The sequence below is a fragment of the Diabrotica virgifera genome, chromosome 7 (genome assembly GCF_917563875.1).
Source record: "Diabrotica virgifera virgifera chromosome 7, PGI_DIABVI_V3a".
Taxonomy (NCBI): Eukaryota; Metazoa; Arthropoda; class Insecta; order Coleoptera; family Chrysomelidae; genus Diabrotica; species Diabrotica virgifera.
Genome location: NC_065449.1, coordinates 8,758,195 through 8,773,318, shown reverse-complemented (window position 1 = coordinate 8,773,318; position 15,124 = coordinate 8,758,195). Strand labels below are relative to the sequence as shown.

At 35.0% G+C, this 15,124-nt stretch overlaps 1 protein-coding gene across 1 annotated transcript in view; it reads right to left on the bottom strand.

The window, feature by feature from the left end:
• LOC114339845 (putative uncharacterized protein DDB_G0282133) overlaps window positions 1-7,513 on the bottom strand; it is a 537,905-nt gene extending 530,392 nt beyond the window's left edge. The window contains exons 1-2 of the mRNA XM_028290534.2: window positions 7,135-7,513; window positions 1,890-2,195 (exon numbers count right to left, since the gene is read on the bottom strand). Coding sequence (XP_028146335.2) covers window positions 1,890-2,195; window positions 7,135-7,475 — 647 coding nt within the window. The 5' untranslated portion in view covers window positions 7,476-7,513. The remainder of the gene's footprint in view (window positions 1-1,889; window positions 2,196-7,134) is intronic.
• Window positions 7,514-15,124: the final 7,611 nt, after the last annotated feature.

Here is a 15,124-nt window from a genome sequence, read left to right as displayed (position 1 = left end):
CTCGCTAATAATTTAGTCTTTCATTCTGCGTTTAAGTTTTTCAAAAATATTTATTGGTTTTTCAGGATTCGAAAAAAATGAACATATTGTCCGTGGTAATATTTTCCAAATCTATCTTTGTCATACAACGCACTCAGTCTAATAGAATATTGTCAGCATACTGTCAGTCAGACAGTGACAATCAGTGACAATTTTAAATATTTGACATGGCATCGGGAATATTTTGAGTTGTAGATTAAATAATATCGATAGTGTATTTGATAAATAATTGATTTAAGACGTGAACTTAATAAAAAGTTATTTATTGTGTATTATTTATGGAAGATACAAGCAGAGAATACATCAAGATATATTCTGTGATCCAAGTATTTTGTTGTTAAAGATGTTCAAAATTGTAAGCGTTTCATAGTAACAATATATTATTAAAAAATCACTTTAACACTTTTCCTCTTTTCTCGATTGTGTATTAGTTTTTGTTGTACATAATATATAAATTACTACAATCACTGAATACATAGTTAGTAAAAAAATTATCACATTTATTAACTGAATTAATAATTTACAATTATACAAATAACAGTTATCCAAGAACATTCAAAAGCCATCTCTTTAAAGTTAATGATGACATTTTCAAGTAGAATGACATTCTATTAGTAATGTTTACATATTCATCAGTGTGAATTTTACTACACGTAATTTGCCGTGTAAAGACAGAAAAAGTAGGAATAGCCGTAAAATATTTGCGAATTATGTACCGATGGCCTTAACGCTGATTTTTGAGTGTTTGGTATCACTCAGAAGTAAAAAAAATGAAATTTTTGTAAAAAAGGGTGAAGATCAACATATTTATTATTGTTAAACAAAATATAAACTTCAAATAAAAAATATCTTGACAGTTTGACAGCGTTACTTCACGAGATGTCTAAAGAAAATTGGTAAAATTTCAGGGGGATTGGTCGAGTACATTTTGACTTGCAATGTCCACCGCCTTTTAAAATAGCAGTTTCGCATTTAAAGTTTTGACAACTTTTATTTTCAATATTCATATCTTATTTTTTGTCTGTCAAATCGTAAAGTGACGCACACTGGAATATGACTTTGAATCGCGGCGTAATCGACAAAAGAGAAGTTGAACAGCTGTTAAACGTCTCTCACTACGCTAAAGCGGGCTGGCGCTAAACCACAACAAAGTAAGTCGAAGGTAGGGATGTTCAACATGCTGTATCTCTAGTAACTTTGCTCCAATCAATTTTAAAACCATACCCTCCCCCTTAAAGGAGATGGCACTTAAGGACAACCAAAGTTCAAAAATTGAATTTTAAAAATTTTTTTGGGTTATGATTGAAAATTATTCTCTGAAATCTTCTCTTTCCAACGATAACACATTATAGTAAAACATATCTATGGTTACAAAATTATTTGTTTTTTGGACATCTGCACTCAACTTACCATGTAGCGATAACTTTATAGCCTATTGGAGTGTTTTATGTTTTTGCAATTTCTCGAATATTAGGTTTTTAAGTTTTGATGTCAAATATGTCTGGATCCTTAGATGAGAGAAGGTCCAAATTTTTACAGTAGCTGTAGATAGATAATATCAAGTGAAGTTTTATTGAAAAATGTACAAAAACAAGTAAATTAAAAAATAAAATCATAAACTTTTCTGGGTTTTTTTTGTAAGAGTATTTTCAAAACTTTTGAAATAAATGTTTCTTTCACTCTAACTTTACAAAGATTTACGCGGGACTAAACAATATGTTTCAAAATAAAAAAAAATAGGACTTTAAGTGCTTTGGTAACAGATCAATGTGACATAATGTTAACATTGTCGTTAAATGGGACTTCGGGTGCTCTTTAAAGAAGAAGATAATATGTCTCCAATTACTTACCTGAAAGGTGAGGTCGAAGGGGAAGCCCTAGTAGTCTCCTGATATTCGTACGGTTGCCACAACAAGGAATTCAAAGCTTCCTCGACATTCTGATGAAAACTGCTTCTATTCTTCTTCCGATTTTCTAATCTACTATTATCGTGAGTAGGGGACGATATATTTGTTGAATTATCACATTGAGCGTTTTCTGAATTGGAGCTATTCAGATAACTGCAGGCACTTTTTTCCAAATATTGATCGTAGTTTATGTTGTCGGTTCTTAAGGTGTTCACGTTTAAGGTTTTTAAGGGATTTCGGTCACTATCTCTGAAAATATAAAAGAATATTTTTAGAATTGTATTCATTAATAAGACTCATTAAGAATCATGTTCAATTGTGAAGTAGAAAATATTATATAAAACAATCTAAATGCAAATGATAATCTCTGCATTGGTAGAATCACAGTACAGTCAACCAAGAGAATATTGAGCTGAGTTATGGTCTATCATCAGGAAATGAAGTAATTGCCATTCAAAAACGTATAGAAAAGAGGACTGTAAATGATAAGGGGAGCCGATTTATGCCCAAGACACGACTTAACATCTTATGAGAGGCTGACAGGCATCTTCTGCAACTGAATATAAGGAACGTTAGGCAAAAACACTCCAACAGAAGTTAGCCAGAACTTCTCCAAGAAAAACGCTCCTCTCAGTATAAATATTGTAATGCTGGACCTGGAACGCTATCTAGAACAGGCCCATCTTCCCGAAACTTCTCTGTTGGATCACCAGTGGTCCACGAACTTCTATTCTTTCGTAGAAGTTTCTGGTATGTTTGGTCATCTACCTCTATAAACAATTCTGCTTGTTCGTTGGTTGATAGATACCTCTATTAGGTTGCTACTAGAGTGACCCTTGTTCTACTGTTTGATGATGTATCTCTTGCTATTTTTACCAGTCTCATCTTCTCCATTCTACTTATATTATTATTCCATTCTTTTTTCTCCTTAGTGTCCACTTGTTTATACAGTGCAAATGTTGTTACATTTTCTTCTGATGCATTCACCCTTCTTTCCATCTCATAGCGCATTTTTTGTTTTCTTTTTCAGTATTTTCAGTATTTTCATCTTCGCAGTTTCCGATAACCTTTGTGTTTTGGCTGCATCAGGTCAGATTTCTGATAATAAATTCTTAATTACCTTTAAGTGTTAATATGTTTCGCCATACAGTGTTATTATTGATCCCTTTCCAGCTATCCATAGGTGGACAGCAGTGCCGGATTAAGAATCCTGAGGCCCCTAGGTAACTCAAGCTATGAGGCCCCTTATGAAACCTAGCTTTCTCCGTTTTTAATAATTTTTATTTTTGAAAATGTCCGTTCGCCTGTTGCGAAATACCCCAAAATGACTGTGAAGCAGTAATAAATTGTTTTTCCTGCAAGTTTGAAGCTGGGCTATAAATATTTGAACTATTCTAGTTCATTTTCAAGTTCAGATTCAATATCGTCAGGATAGTTTTCATGTAGTTTTGAAGCACACTCTTTTATTTGAGTATCACTCAATTTTGGAAAAACACAAAAGACCAAATACTGAGTTCATTGACCCGTACACTGTCAACCGACGCGACGACTCAGCTCAGTAATTAGAGTATAGTAGAGAATATTCAGAGTATTGTAGGTCGCAGGCCCTCTACTCGTAATAAGCAAAATTATCTTTTTGGAATTTTAAGAACTCCAAAAGTGAATTTAGAAGCTGAACTGCAGTTTGAAGTTCAATCTCTTCTCTCTGCAATGATTTACTGACAGCGTTGATGCGTTCTAAGATTGTTACCCAAAACTCATTCATTATGAATGTTTCTTTTTTGACATTTCTTTCAACAAATACTTAGCCTCATGAACTGTTTCAGCTTGCTGATTAGTGTCTTCAGCAAGAGCATGAAGAGCAGATTTGAAAGCGTTTTAACCTTTAGGCAAAGGTCTTATGGCATGTGCTGCTTGTTCTTATAAGGACTAGAACGTGGCGAATGAGATTGCTTAGTGGAGTTTCATTTAAGCATTTGATCATAACTTCCCAACGGTAGGTAGAGGATGAAAAAAAGTTGTACACAGACTGAACAAACCCAAAATACGATATACTATTTGAGGAAAAATACGTCAGCCAATCTCTTTTAATTTTTGTTCTACTGATTTGTTTTCAAAAAACCATAGATTGTATGAAAATCTTGTACTGCCTTCAAAATTCCTTTTTGACGCTGAAACACTTCCATCAAGGTTTTTACATTCTGAAGACCTTTCCCACTCCAAAATGTCCTTACTTCTTTAGTTACTGTATTCCGTAATCCTATGCCTTTTTTCGAATTTAGGACCCAATTTATCTCTAACTTCAATTTTTAACTTAGTTTAGGTTTCTAGTTCTTTAACTTCTTGAACTGGAATAGAACTGTCGTTACATGTTTTTTCATCTTCTTCAGTTAGGGAAGCTATGTTTCCCTCAGTTATTTCTATTCCATCACGTACATTTTCATTGGTTGCTGCTTCACTATAGCTATGGATTTCCGTGTGAAACTGAGTTTAAATACGTTTTGCTTCTGTTTTGGATTTTGATTAAGGATCTTTTCTTTCTCTTGATTTTACTATGTTTTTTGCTCACTTTCGATTCTTGTTTCCATCTGTAGTACTGGTCCTTCTACCAAAGGGCATTCATTTGCGATGAATCCCCACAGCATATTTTTCTATGTGAACAAAAGTATGCATTGTAATGTAGCTTTATACGCCCACCATAACTTTTATGGTATTGCGCGATATTTGAATCTTTCAACATTTTTTCGTTTTGGTCCCCGCGAGGCCCCTAGGCAACTGCCTACTTTGCCTAATGGTTAATCCGGCACTGGTGGACAGTGTAATCCCGAAATATGTTATTGAAAGAAAGTTGGAGAAATACAGCAGCCCTACCTTACTTACTTGTTTTGTGTATTATTCTGATATTAACAAATAACTGTTAAATTGTTTTCTTCTATTCTTTCATTACTCCTCTTTACCTTTCATATCTTATCCACTTCTTTGGTTTTTTTACTATGATGTAGAAAATTACTGATTGTTCCTATCTTCATATTATCTAACTTCTCTAGTGATCCTCTCTTTTTAAACTGAAAATGGAGTGTTGCTGGTAGCCAAGTTATGGTCTAGCTAGACAAAATTTCAATGACAATTTCTCATTTTTCCATACGGTCCCATAGATACCATTAATTGCAATTTCTTCATTTCACACTATTGCATGTCTCCTATGATCATAATTTGTATAATCGTTTATTTCTTCTAGTATATCACAGAATAATTCAGTCTCTTTATAGTTTTCTGCATTTTCATTTAGGCGTATAGCATATTATTAGGTTCTTAGTTAGGACCTACTTGTTTTTTATCCATCGCTAGGTCTGCAATGGACCGACCACAGGACAAATAAATTAATTTTAAATGGGCTAATGCTCAGCAACGGCTATCCAGCAAAGATTGTGGTCGCCAAAAACCAATAGAGAAAAATGAAAGAGTACGTCCGGTTGAATCCTGGAACAGTAACAATGCAGAGAGGAAGCTGTATGGCAAAATGGAAAACAAATGGCAAAGAACAGGAAACAATGTTCAAAACTTATAAAAAAGTTATATGCAAATGATTAAATCGTTAAAAAGACCTGATTTAGGTTTGCATAAAACCAAAAGAATTGCTCACAGACGATAATTTACTTCTTGAGGGACACTAAAAGAAGAGTTCCAACTGAATATTGAGGATACTGTGGATCACATCATAAGCTGCTAAAAGTGAACTGCAGGTTAAAACTACACACAACTAGAACAATACAGCAGGCAAAACCAAAGCAAGGAAAAACCAAAAATATTAGAAGATTCAAATAAAACTTGGAATGGAATAAAAAGTGGCAAATTTCGAAGTAGAACACATATTTGAATACTTGGGCATCCTGATCACCAACAATGGCGATAGCTCCTCAGAATAAAGCTTAGGATATATAGAAATATGTAAAGACTAAACAACACTACGGAGTACTAAGCTCAGGTTGCTGAATGCCCTTATTTCCACATTGCTGCATACGCAACTGAAACATGGACTCAAAAAATCGCTAGAAGATAGAAGCCTTCGAAATCTGGGTCTACAGAAGAATGACGTGTGCTGGACAAAACACAGAACCAACCTGTCAATTCTGGAAGATTTTCATATAAAAGAGAGGCTAGGAAAGAAGTAAACCTAGCATACCCAAATTACTTCAGTCACATATCCAGAAGAACAAGAACCAGGGATTTATTGCTAGCAGAAGGAAAGGAAGAAGACTGAAGACCGAAGCCTTAGAGGAAGACCTCCAGCACAATTGGTAGATCTAGTGAAGACTCTTGTTGGAAAATCCCTACAGGAAACCGTCCAACTGGCACAGAATCGTAGCCAATGGAGACAGAAAGCTAACAATCCTTAGAATGTCACCATGTCCAGACAAAGGCTCAAGGAATGAGGAAAAGGAGGTGTAATATAGTAAGATTCCGAAGCAATAGTATTCGATTCGTAGCGTCTTTCTTTGTCCCTTTCCATATATGGAGTGCTGGTCCATAGCAAAACCCCCTTTTCGGAGGACCATTTCTTCCTTCCTCGTCTGTCCTGACCCTGCCTTCTACTGGGGTTGGTTACCCAATTTCCAACAGGGTTGCTCAGGTTCTCCGGGATGTGCCCGTGCAGCCTAAGCCGTACTTCGTGGAGGTGACGATAGGAATTAAGTAGGAGAGGCTAGAGATGCTAATTGAAAACAGCATCATGTATTGCGCTTCACTATTATTTTTGACCACCTCCAACAGGAGAATAGAGAAGAAGACACAATGATGAACTCCAGACAGTATATGAAGATGAAAACATAGTACGCTACATTAAAGCAAACCGAATAAGATGGGCGGGCCATGTGCTAAGATCGAGTAACGAAAGACTTCTGAACGCCACATTCTGGGAAAGGCCCTATGGCAAAAGGTCAGTTGGTCGCCCAAGAAAGAGATGGAAGGACGCAGTAGCCAGTGATCTACGCAAAATGGGAGTACAGCAATGAGAAATAGCTGCTCGGGATCGACAACAATGGAGGGAAATAGAAAACGCGGCCAAGACTCACATATAGTTGTAGAGCCAAATGATGATGATGATAATGATGATGAATATAGTAAGATATTTATATTTACGTAAATAAGATGAAGGTAAAATCTATTTAAATCTTAGACCTCTACTCACCTTCGGCTAAAAAGCACAGGCGACCTCTTCAAACAAAGCAATTTCGGAAAACTTTGTTTTAAACTACTTTTTTCCATCCTATTACACTTCTTTACAGTAACATGAACATTCTTGTTGAGATCCTCCACGAGCCTCGTCTCCACTTCAAAGAATGCGCTGTTATCGAAGTTTGGGGGCACCGGATTGGAGTTGGAGCAACGATACGGGGGATGTTTGTCGCTGGGGTTAGTGTGCCACGGAGACTTGGAGCATGACTTCCGGTTTAACAGTTTCAGTGGCGTTGTACACGAAGGGGAATCGGGCGGGCGACCCTCTTCGGGGTTTTGGTGGAAAGTTGCCATTATATCGTCATTTTAGATTCGATGGCGATGACTATATATGATAGTTCCATCTGCAAAAGAAGAATATAGTTAATAATAGATCTTTAGAGCATATTTTACATGAAAAAATTAAAATGATTAGCAGTAGGGAGCAGCATTCTTTTTTAATTTTGATCAAATAAATGATTTATATACCAGATGTCCACTTACATTTTCCCCCATTTTAACTGCCTATACAGTGGCGTAGCTAACATGGGTGACACCCGGGGCGGTAATCGATGGTGTCACCCCAAATCCAAAAAATAAGGATTAGTAAAATCAACGAAAATCCGATAAACATAGATATATTTTGAATAATGAAAAAATTAATGTTGTTCTGAAGCTATTTTCTTGTTGCATTTTTATAATTGACTATTTAGATGGGAAATAAGCCACAATTAAATTGAAAAAATAATATTTTGAATGAACTATCTTTCAGTAAAGTCGTCCCAGGAACGCAATTCATAAATATTGGCAATATCATTTTAAAGTCTTCTACTTTAAAATATATAACATATGTCTGAATTGCCGATATAAATGGGTCAGATTAAATAAATTATTAGAAGAATTTTTTACTAAGCAACAACATTTTTGTTTAATTTAGTAGTATTTTGTATTTTTACAACGACACCCGATTTGGGCCTCGAAACGTTAATAAAATTATTTTTTCAATTTAATTGTGGCTTATTTCCCATCTAAATAGTCAATTATGAAAAAATTAAGAATCATAGTTAGTAAGCTGACGTTATTTAGCCTTGTTGGCGCCATTACTACCCGCAAGTAATTATTATTGATTAATTTTAGCCCACTAAAACTTCTCTCACATGAAGCAACCGATATACAAATGGTCATATACAATTTTAATGCGACATGCGACCATTAAGTTTGGGAGGGATTCCATGAAATCCCATTCCACAATAGAGGCTGTAATATTGGCCGCTTGTAAATGTCTTCTGAGCGTTGGTATTTCTAGCAGAAGGTCTGCTTCTGATACCTCTTCATGGTAAAAGTTACAAAATGTTGAAACAGCTAATTTCAACTGTTCACTGTTCGTGAAAAGCAAAGTGTGTGTCTGCACAACCTCAAACAATGAAGCCAGATCATGAATGGACTTTAAACCGGTTTCAAGTTCAAAATTGAATAGGTCAAAATATTCCATCATATCCTTTTGAAGTTCGGCTCGAAATGCGAGTCCTGAATTCGTTTTTCGGTAGGAAGGCCGTCGTCCTCATATTTTCGTGGAGATATCTATTGCTTCAGCTATACTATGACCACGTTTTTCTTCAATATAAAGTGCACCTATTTAGGTCGCTGATTGATCAACAGTTATGCCTTTACTTTGCAATTTATTCTGACAAAAATTTATATCTCTTAGTACATCATTCCAAAAGAAAATATAACAAATAAATGTAGAATTACACACATCGGGCATATGGTTATGTGCAGCACCTCTGGTGTCTAAATTTTCTTATTGATGATATAATTCTTCAATTGCAACAACAAAACTATTAAAATGTTCTGCCCATACTTTAACTGCAGCATAGTGAGCTCTTCAACGCATTGTGGAAAGTCGTTTAACATATGCTTTGCTGTGTTTAATAAGCACTTTCCATCAGCTAGTGGCAGCAGAAAAAAATTGCATCTACAGTTCCAAAAAATGTTACACAAAATGTATTTTGTGCAACATTTGTGCATTATATCCCCCGCTCATACCAGCTGCATTATCGTATCCCTGTGAACGGCACTTCATAATTATCTAAACTCTAAACCATGAATTTCAAGCTTCTTGAGAATTTCGTTACTAAGGGCTTGTTCAGATAGGGCGGTTGGCCAACGTAAACGCCGCAATTTACCAGTTTAAACGCTGGTAAACTCGCGGTTGCATGTGTACGATGATGAACGGTTGCATTTGTTTCTAAGTTAACTTGAATCGCGGCGGTTAGGTTTTTCACGCAATCGCGGCGTCGACGTTGGCAAACCGCCTGCATATGAACAAGCGGTTAGATCAGCTGCTTTTTCCTTTTTAATGGGAAAAATCCAAGAAATGCCTCTTTGACCTTGACTTTTCTCGGTTTCGTGTGTTCACAAATTAATATCGAATCTTATTTTGAGTGTAAAGTTACAAATTAACGATTCATTCTCTTGTGATCGGGTCTCTCGGGTGTCACCCCAGAACGGGTGACACCCGGGGCGGACCGCCCCCTCCGCCCCACCCTAGCTACGCCACTGTGCCTATAACTTTTTTTTAATGAAACACCCAGTATATTTTTTTGTAAATTGAAAGAAAGGTCATTCACCTATCCAGGGATATAAAGTTTTTCACAATCGGTTGTCAAATCACTGAGTAATTAATTTTTAAAATGAGAGGTGCAACGTGGATATCACATACCTAAATAACATAACTAAGCAAATTGATATCATGTGATTTCCACATTGCATCTCTCATTTTAAAAATTAATTGCTCACTCATTTGAAAACCGATTTTAAAAATTTTTATATCGCTGGATAGGTAAATGACCATTTTTTCAAGTAACAAAAAATATACTGGGTGTTTTAATAAAAAAGTCAACAACCTTTTTTTTTAAAAATCCGCCATTTTTTATTTAAAAGCGATATAAAAAATGGGAATTTACCTAAAAACTTGAAAAAACAGTCATTTACCTATCCATTGATATAAAAAATTTTAAAATCGGTTGTCAAATGACTGAGCAATTAATTTTTAAAATGAGAGATGCAATGTGGAAATCACATAACATAATATCAATTTGCTTAATTATGTTATTTAGGTATGTGATATCCATGTTGCACCTCTCATTTTAAAAATTAATTACTCAGTGATTTGACAACCGATTTTGAAAAACTTTATATCGCTGGAGAGGTAAATAACTTTTCTTTCAATTTACAAAAAATATACTGGGTGTTCCATTAAAAAAAAGTCAACAACGTTTTTTTTCAAAAATCCGCCATTTTTGTTTTGGTATTTGAAAGCGATATAAAAAATTCAATCCATTCAGACAAAACTTTTACTAAAATAAAACATTTAAGCGAAAACCGCATATTTCTATCTTGAGCCGTTTAGAAGTTATAGGTAGTTAAAATGGGGGAAAATATAAGTGGACACCCGGTACTTTGTCCACCATTTTGCTTATATTTTTAACTCACTAGGTCTTAAATCATAAAATATTAAGTTACAATTTTAAGTTTTCTTCTTCTCCTTCTCCTTTGCCTGTAGACATTATTCTGCTTCTTTTCAATATGCATCCAGTAAGTTGTCATTCCATCGTTGTCATGTTCTCCCACTGGTCGTCTTCCTACTGGGGAACCGTCTTTATTACTCTATTTTTATCTACTTTGATACTACTCTTCTGTTTCTTCCCAGTTAATAATGTTGTCCACCTTGCACCTCCGTCGTATATGCAGTTCTAGCCCTATCCCATAGTCTACCATCGATTCGACCACATTCATCAGTTTTAACAAATCTCCTGTGTTCAAAAGTGTTTTAGGCGTGTGACTTATTGAAGCTACTGTTCTGTGATCCGAGCAGGTTGTTGCACTTTTTGGAATTGCTACAACTTTTGATTGTAGCCATTGTCTGGGGATTATGGCAGTCTGATACATTAGACTAAAGAGTTCAACCATTACATCAATAACATCTTCATCAATGAATTTTAATAATTTGATGGGCACATTACCTAGTCCAGTGGCATTTCCATATTTTGTGTTTTTGATAGATGACTTCTTCTCATAATACTGTTGATCCGGTATCCTCTGGACAAGTTTTGGATGATATAGAATTTCTAGATCGCTTGTTGACGGTAATAATATAATTTATTTTATTTCTGACTACGGTGTTGTTATTGTCAGCTGGTGACCTCCATGTGTATAGTTTGGCTTCTTCTTTTTTAAGTGCCGTCTTCTTTAAGAAGGTTGGCTATCATTTCGGCTATCTTCACCTTTTATACTACTGCTCTAAACAGTTCAATAGAGTTACCGTTAGTTTTGCTTAGAACATATTACATTATCGCTGTGCAATGAATAAGACATAAGGAAAACTGACTCCGTATATGAAAAATAACAAAGAAAATTGATGAATCTCTCTCTCTCTCTCTCTTTCTCTCTCTCTCTCTCTCTCTCTCTCTCTCTCTCTATCTCTCTCGGACCATCACCCCTAGTCGAGGAGTATTGGGCGCATCTGTGTTTCTTGACCGGTGGTGTCCAGCTCAGCGCACCTTCTTTGTGTTTATCCTCTGGTTACTATGCGTATCAGTTCCTTCCATTCTTCTTTGCTTCTTGTTTTGTTGTTCATTTCCCCCTATCTTAAGCCAATTCTGTTGTGTTCTCTGGTTACTGTTTTCTTCCAGGTATTATCTGGTCTTCCCCTCTTTCTGGTCCTCTCAGGTTGATATTCTAGTGCTTGTCGTGTGATGTTACTAGGATCTTTCCTTAACGTATGGCCGATCCATTTCCATTTTTTCTGTCTAATTGTTGTTATTATATTGGTTTGTGTTGTTCTTTCCCATAATTCTTCAGTAGTTATCCATCCTCATTTTCTTTCCATGATTGCTCCCAAATACGTGACTCTCTCTACTTCTTCAATTTCTTTGCCTTTTATTTTTATTTTATTGTATTTGCGGGTTATCGTTATTTAAGGTATTTGTCTTCTCTGCATTTATTTGGAGACCAACCATGTCGGAGTACTGTGTTAGCTTATCGGTTTTTGTTTGCATGTGTTCTGTATTTTATTAACAGGTAGACGTCGTTAGCAAATTCAAGATCTTCAAGCTGATTAAAGAAGTTCTATCTAATGCCTAATCCAGTCTACCAAGATTAGGAATAAATTAGGAGTTTAACACCGCTTTCAATAGCCTTTCTTCTGTGGTCACTCTCTCGTGTTCTAGTCTAGCTCTCTACGCGTCCCATACTGTCTAAAAATTTTCCACATTTGTTTCCTATTGTCGCGGTCGAAAGCCTTTTAAAAGTCGATAAAACTTACATATATCTTTCTGCCATTTATCAGTTTGTTCGGGGATGATTCTTAAGGTGCATATATTTTAAAACTAATCTGATTTAATATCAAATCTACCATTTCCAAGACTTCCCTATTCGCTTGTGCAGTTGATTTTCTTATTTTATAAAATATATTCTATTGTGTTTGTTTTTATTTCTCGTTAGTATCCCGCTATGATTTAATATTTCAAAATTCAGCTAGGAATAGTTTGTAGCGAGTTACCAGAGCGTAGAGGCGCTATGAATAAATACTTCTTTCCTTCTGGATGGCCGTTCTTGTGCACTTGTAAAATACATTGTGCTCAACGTTTCTCAGTTTTCAGCGGTGGCGAAATATGTAGCGGCGGTGAATGAGGCGGAGCATTGTTGCGGTGTAAAAGATTATTCCGTGGACGGCGGCTGAGATAGCGCGCGAGAATATTTGAGACAGACAAATTGTTTGTTTGCGAATAGATGTAACTACTCTGGTGTTAGGGCAATAAGCTCAAGCTCCGTCCTACAAATACAAAAAATATAAAGTTTTATTTGAGTTTACAGCGGAAATCTCAAAGCTTTTAGTATTTTTGTTATTATATTCCTGTTGGATTTATACCTACTATAATCTTTTCAACGAAGAACAATGATTAATTTGGGCGATGCTAGGAATCTCTTCCACTAATGCATCAACAGTTTACCCATATAAACCGACAAATTGTTTGTTTGCGAATAGATGTGATGTAACTACTCTGGTGTTAGGGCAATAAGCTCAAGCTCCGTCTCAAGCTTCAAGCTCAAGAAGAACAATGATTCATTTGTTTCTAACTTAAACTGACTAATATAATTTCTATACTAAAATCTATAATGTTGGAATTATCTATAACGTCTTTACTTCTTTACTTTGTTCTACTCTGCATATTTATCAATCAACAGTATAATTATTAATAAAGACCTTACTTTTTTTATAACGTTCTATTAACATTTTAGTCCTGTATTATAGGCAACCGTTGATACAAAACACAACATGTGTTGCCTATGATTAATGTTTATGTTATATTTTGATTAAATTGTATGTGAAAGCAGGACAGTATTGGGCTTAAATGTTAACTTTCATTTGCATGTTAAAAAAGTGATGATAAACTATATTATACAGTGATGAGCGCACTAATAACCGGCAAAATAGCTCAAAAGATGGAAAACATAATACATTGCGAAACAAAAGGAGATGAAACTAGTGGAGGTGGAAATTATCGTTATAAACGTATTAATTAACATTACAATACATACGTTTACCACCTTTAGACGTTGACAGGAGTATTTTATAAAATTCTGCTGTCACAGTGACAGTTGTCATACTCCTCTGATACGTCTAAAGGTGGGAAACTATAGTCCGTCCGCTATGACTTTTCCCATGCGGTACGATTCATTTTCAATCAAATTAAGTCAGAACAGAAAGTGAAACGTACGCCGATGTGTGTAGTATATAGTATACAGTATACAAAATGTATATACACATCGACGTTCGTTTCAATTTATGTTTTGACTTAATTTGATTGAAAATGAATCGTACCGCCGGTACGATCAAATTAAGTCAAAACATAAATTGAAACGAACGTCGATGTGTATATACATTTTGTATACTGTATACTATATACTACACACATCGGCGTACGTTTCACTTTCTGTTTTGACTTAATTTGATTGAAAATGAATCGTACCGCATGGGAAAAGTTATAGCGGACGGACTATATGTAATGTAATGTTAATTCATACGTTTATAACGATAATTTCCACTTTCACTAGTTTCATCTCTTTTTGTTTCGCAATGTACGCTTTTTCTCATAAGGATCTTTCAGTGCGTCACAGTTTTTCGATTTCTTTCTAACGCATTAAATTGCATGTGACAGAAAAAACTCACGTCGGTGATTACATTTCGTCGGTGACATTTATAACATTTATTCTAGTTCTCAATAGATGGCGCTATAATCGAAAAAAATTTATTTACGAATTATATAATATATCTACGAATATAATCTGTTCAATTTATAAGACTATACAAATCAAAGAAAATACCATTTTATAAATGCAATAAACACAATTGATTTGATTTTATGCCAAATTGCAAATAAAATGTGACAACTGTCATATTTAACTAAAATGTCATGTCACTAAAATGTATATTATCACGGACTTACCTTATTTTTCTATCATTTGTGACGCACTGAAAAATGCTCATGAAAAGAAGCATATTATTATGTTTTCCATCTTTTGAGCTATTTTGCCCGTTATTAGCACGCTCATCACTGTATATATATTTTTAAAAAAAGAAATTAGGGATAGTCTATGTAATTAAAAAAAGCACATATAGTTTAAAAAAATAAAAATACAGCACACAAAAAAGGATACAGCTTAAGTCCATTTTTGTCTAACTTATAGACCTGGATCCCGCGTACCAAAAAAAAGTTGATTAATAGCAAGCTGAAAATTTGTTAATAGCTTAACCATTTCATTAAACTCTCATGAAAAATGCAGACTGGTGTTTATCACCAACTGGGCATTTTAATGAGTGGAACACGAAGAACATGTCAAATAACAGGAATCATGTTGGTAAGTAATAGCAGTCTGATTTTTGCATGAGAGTTTAATGA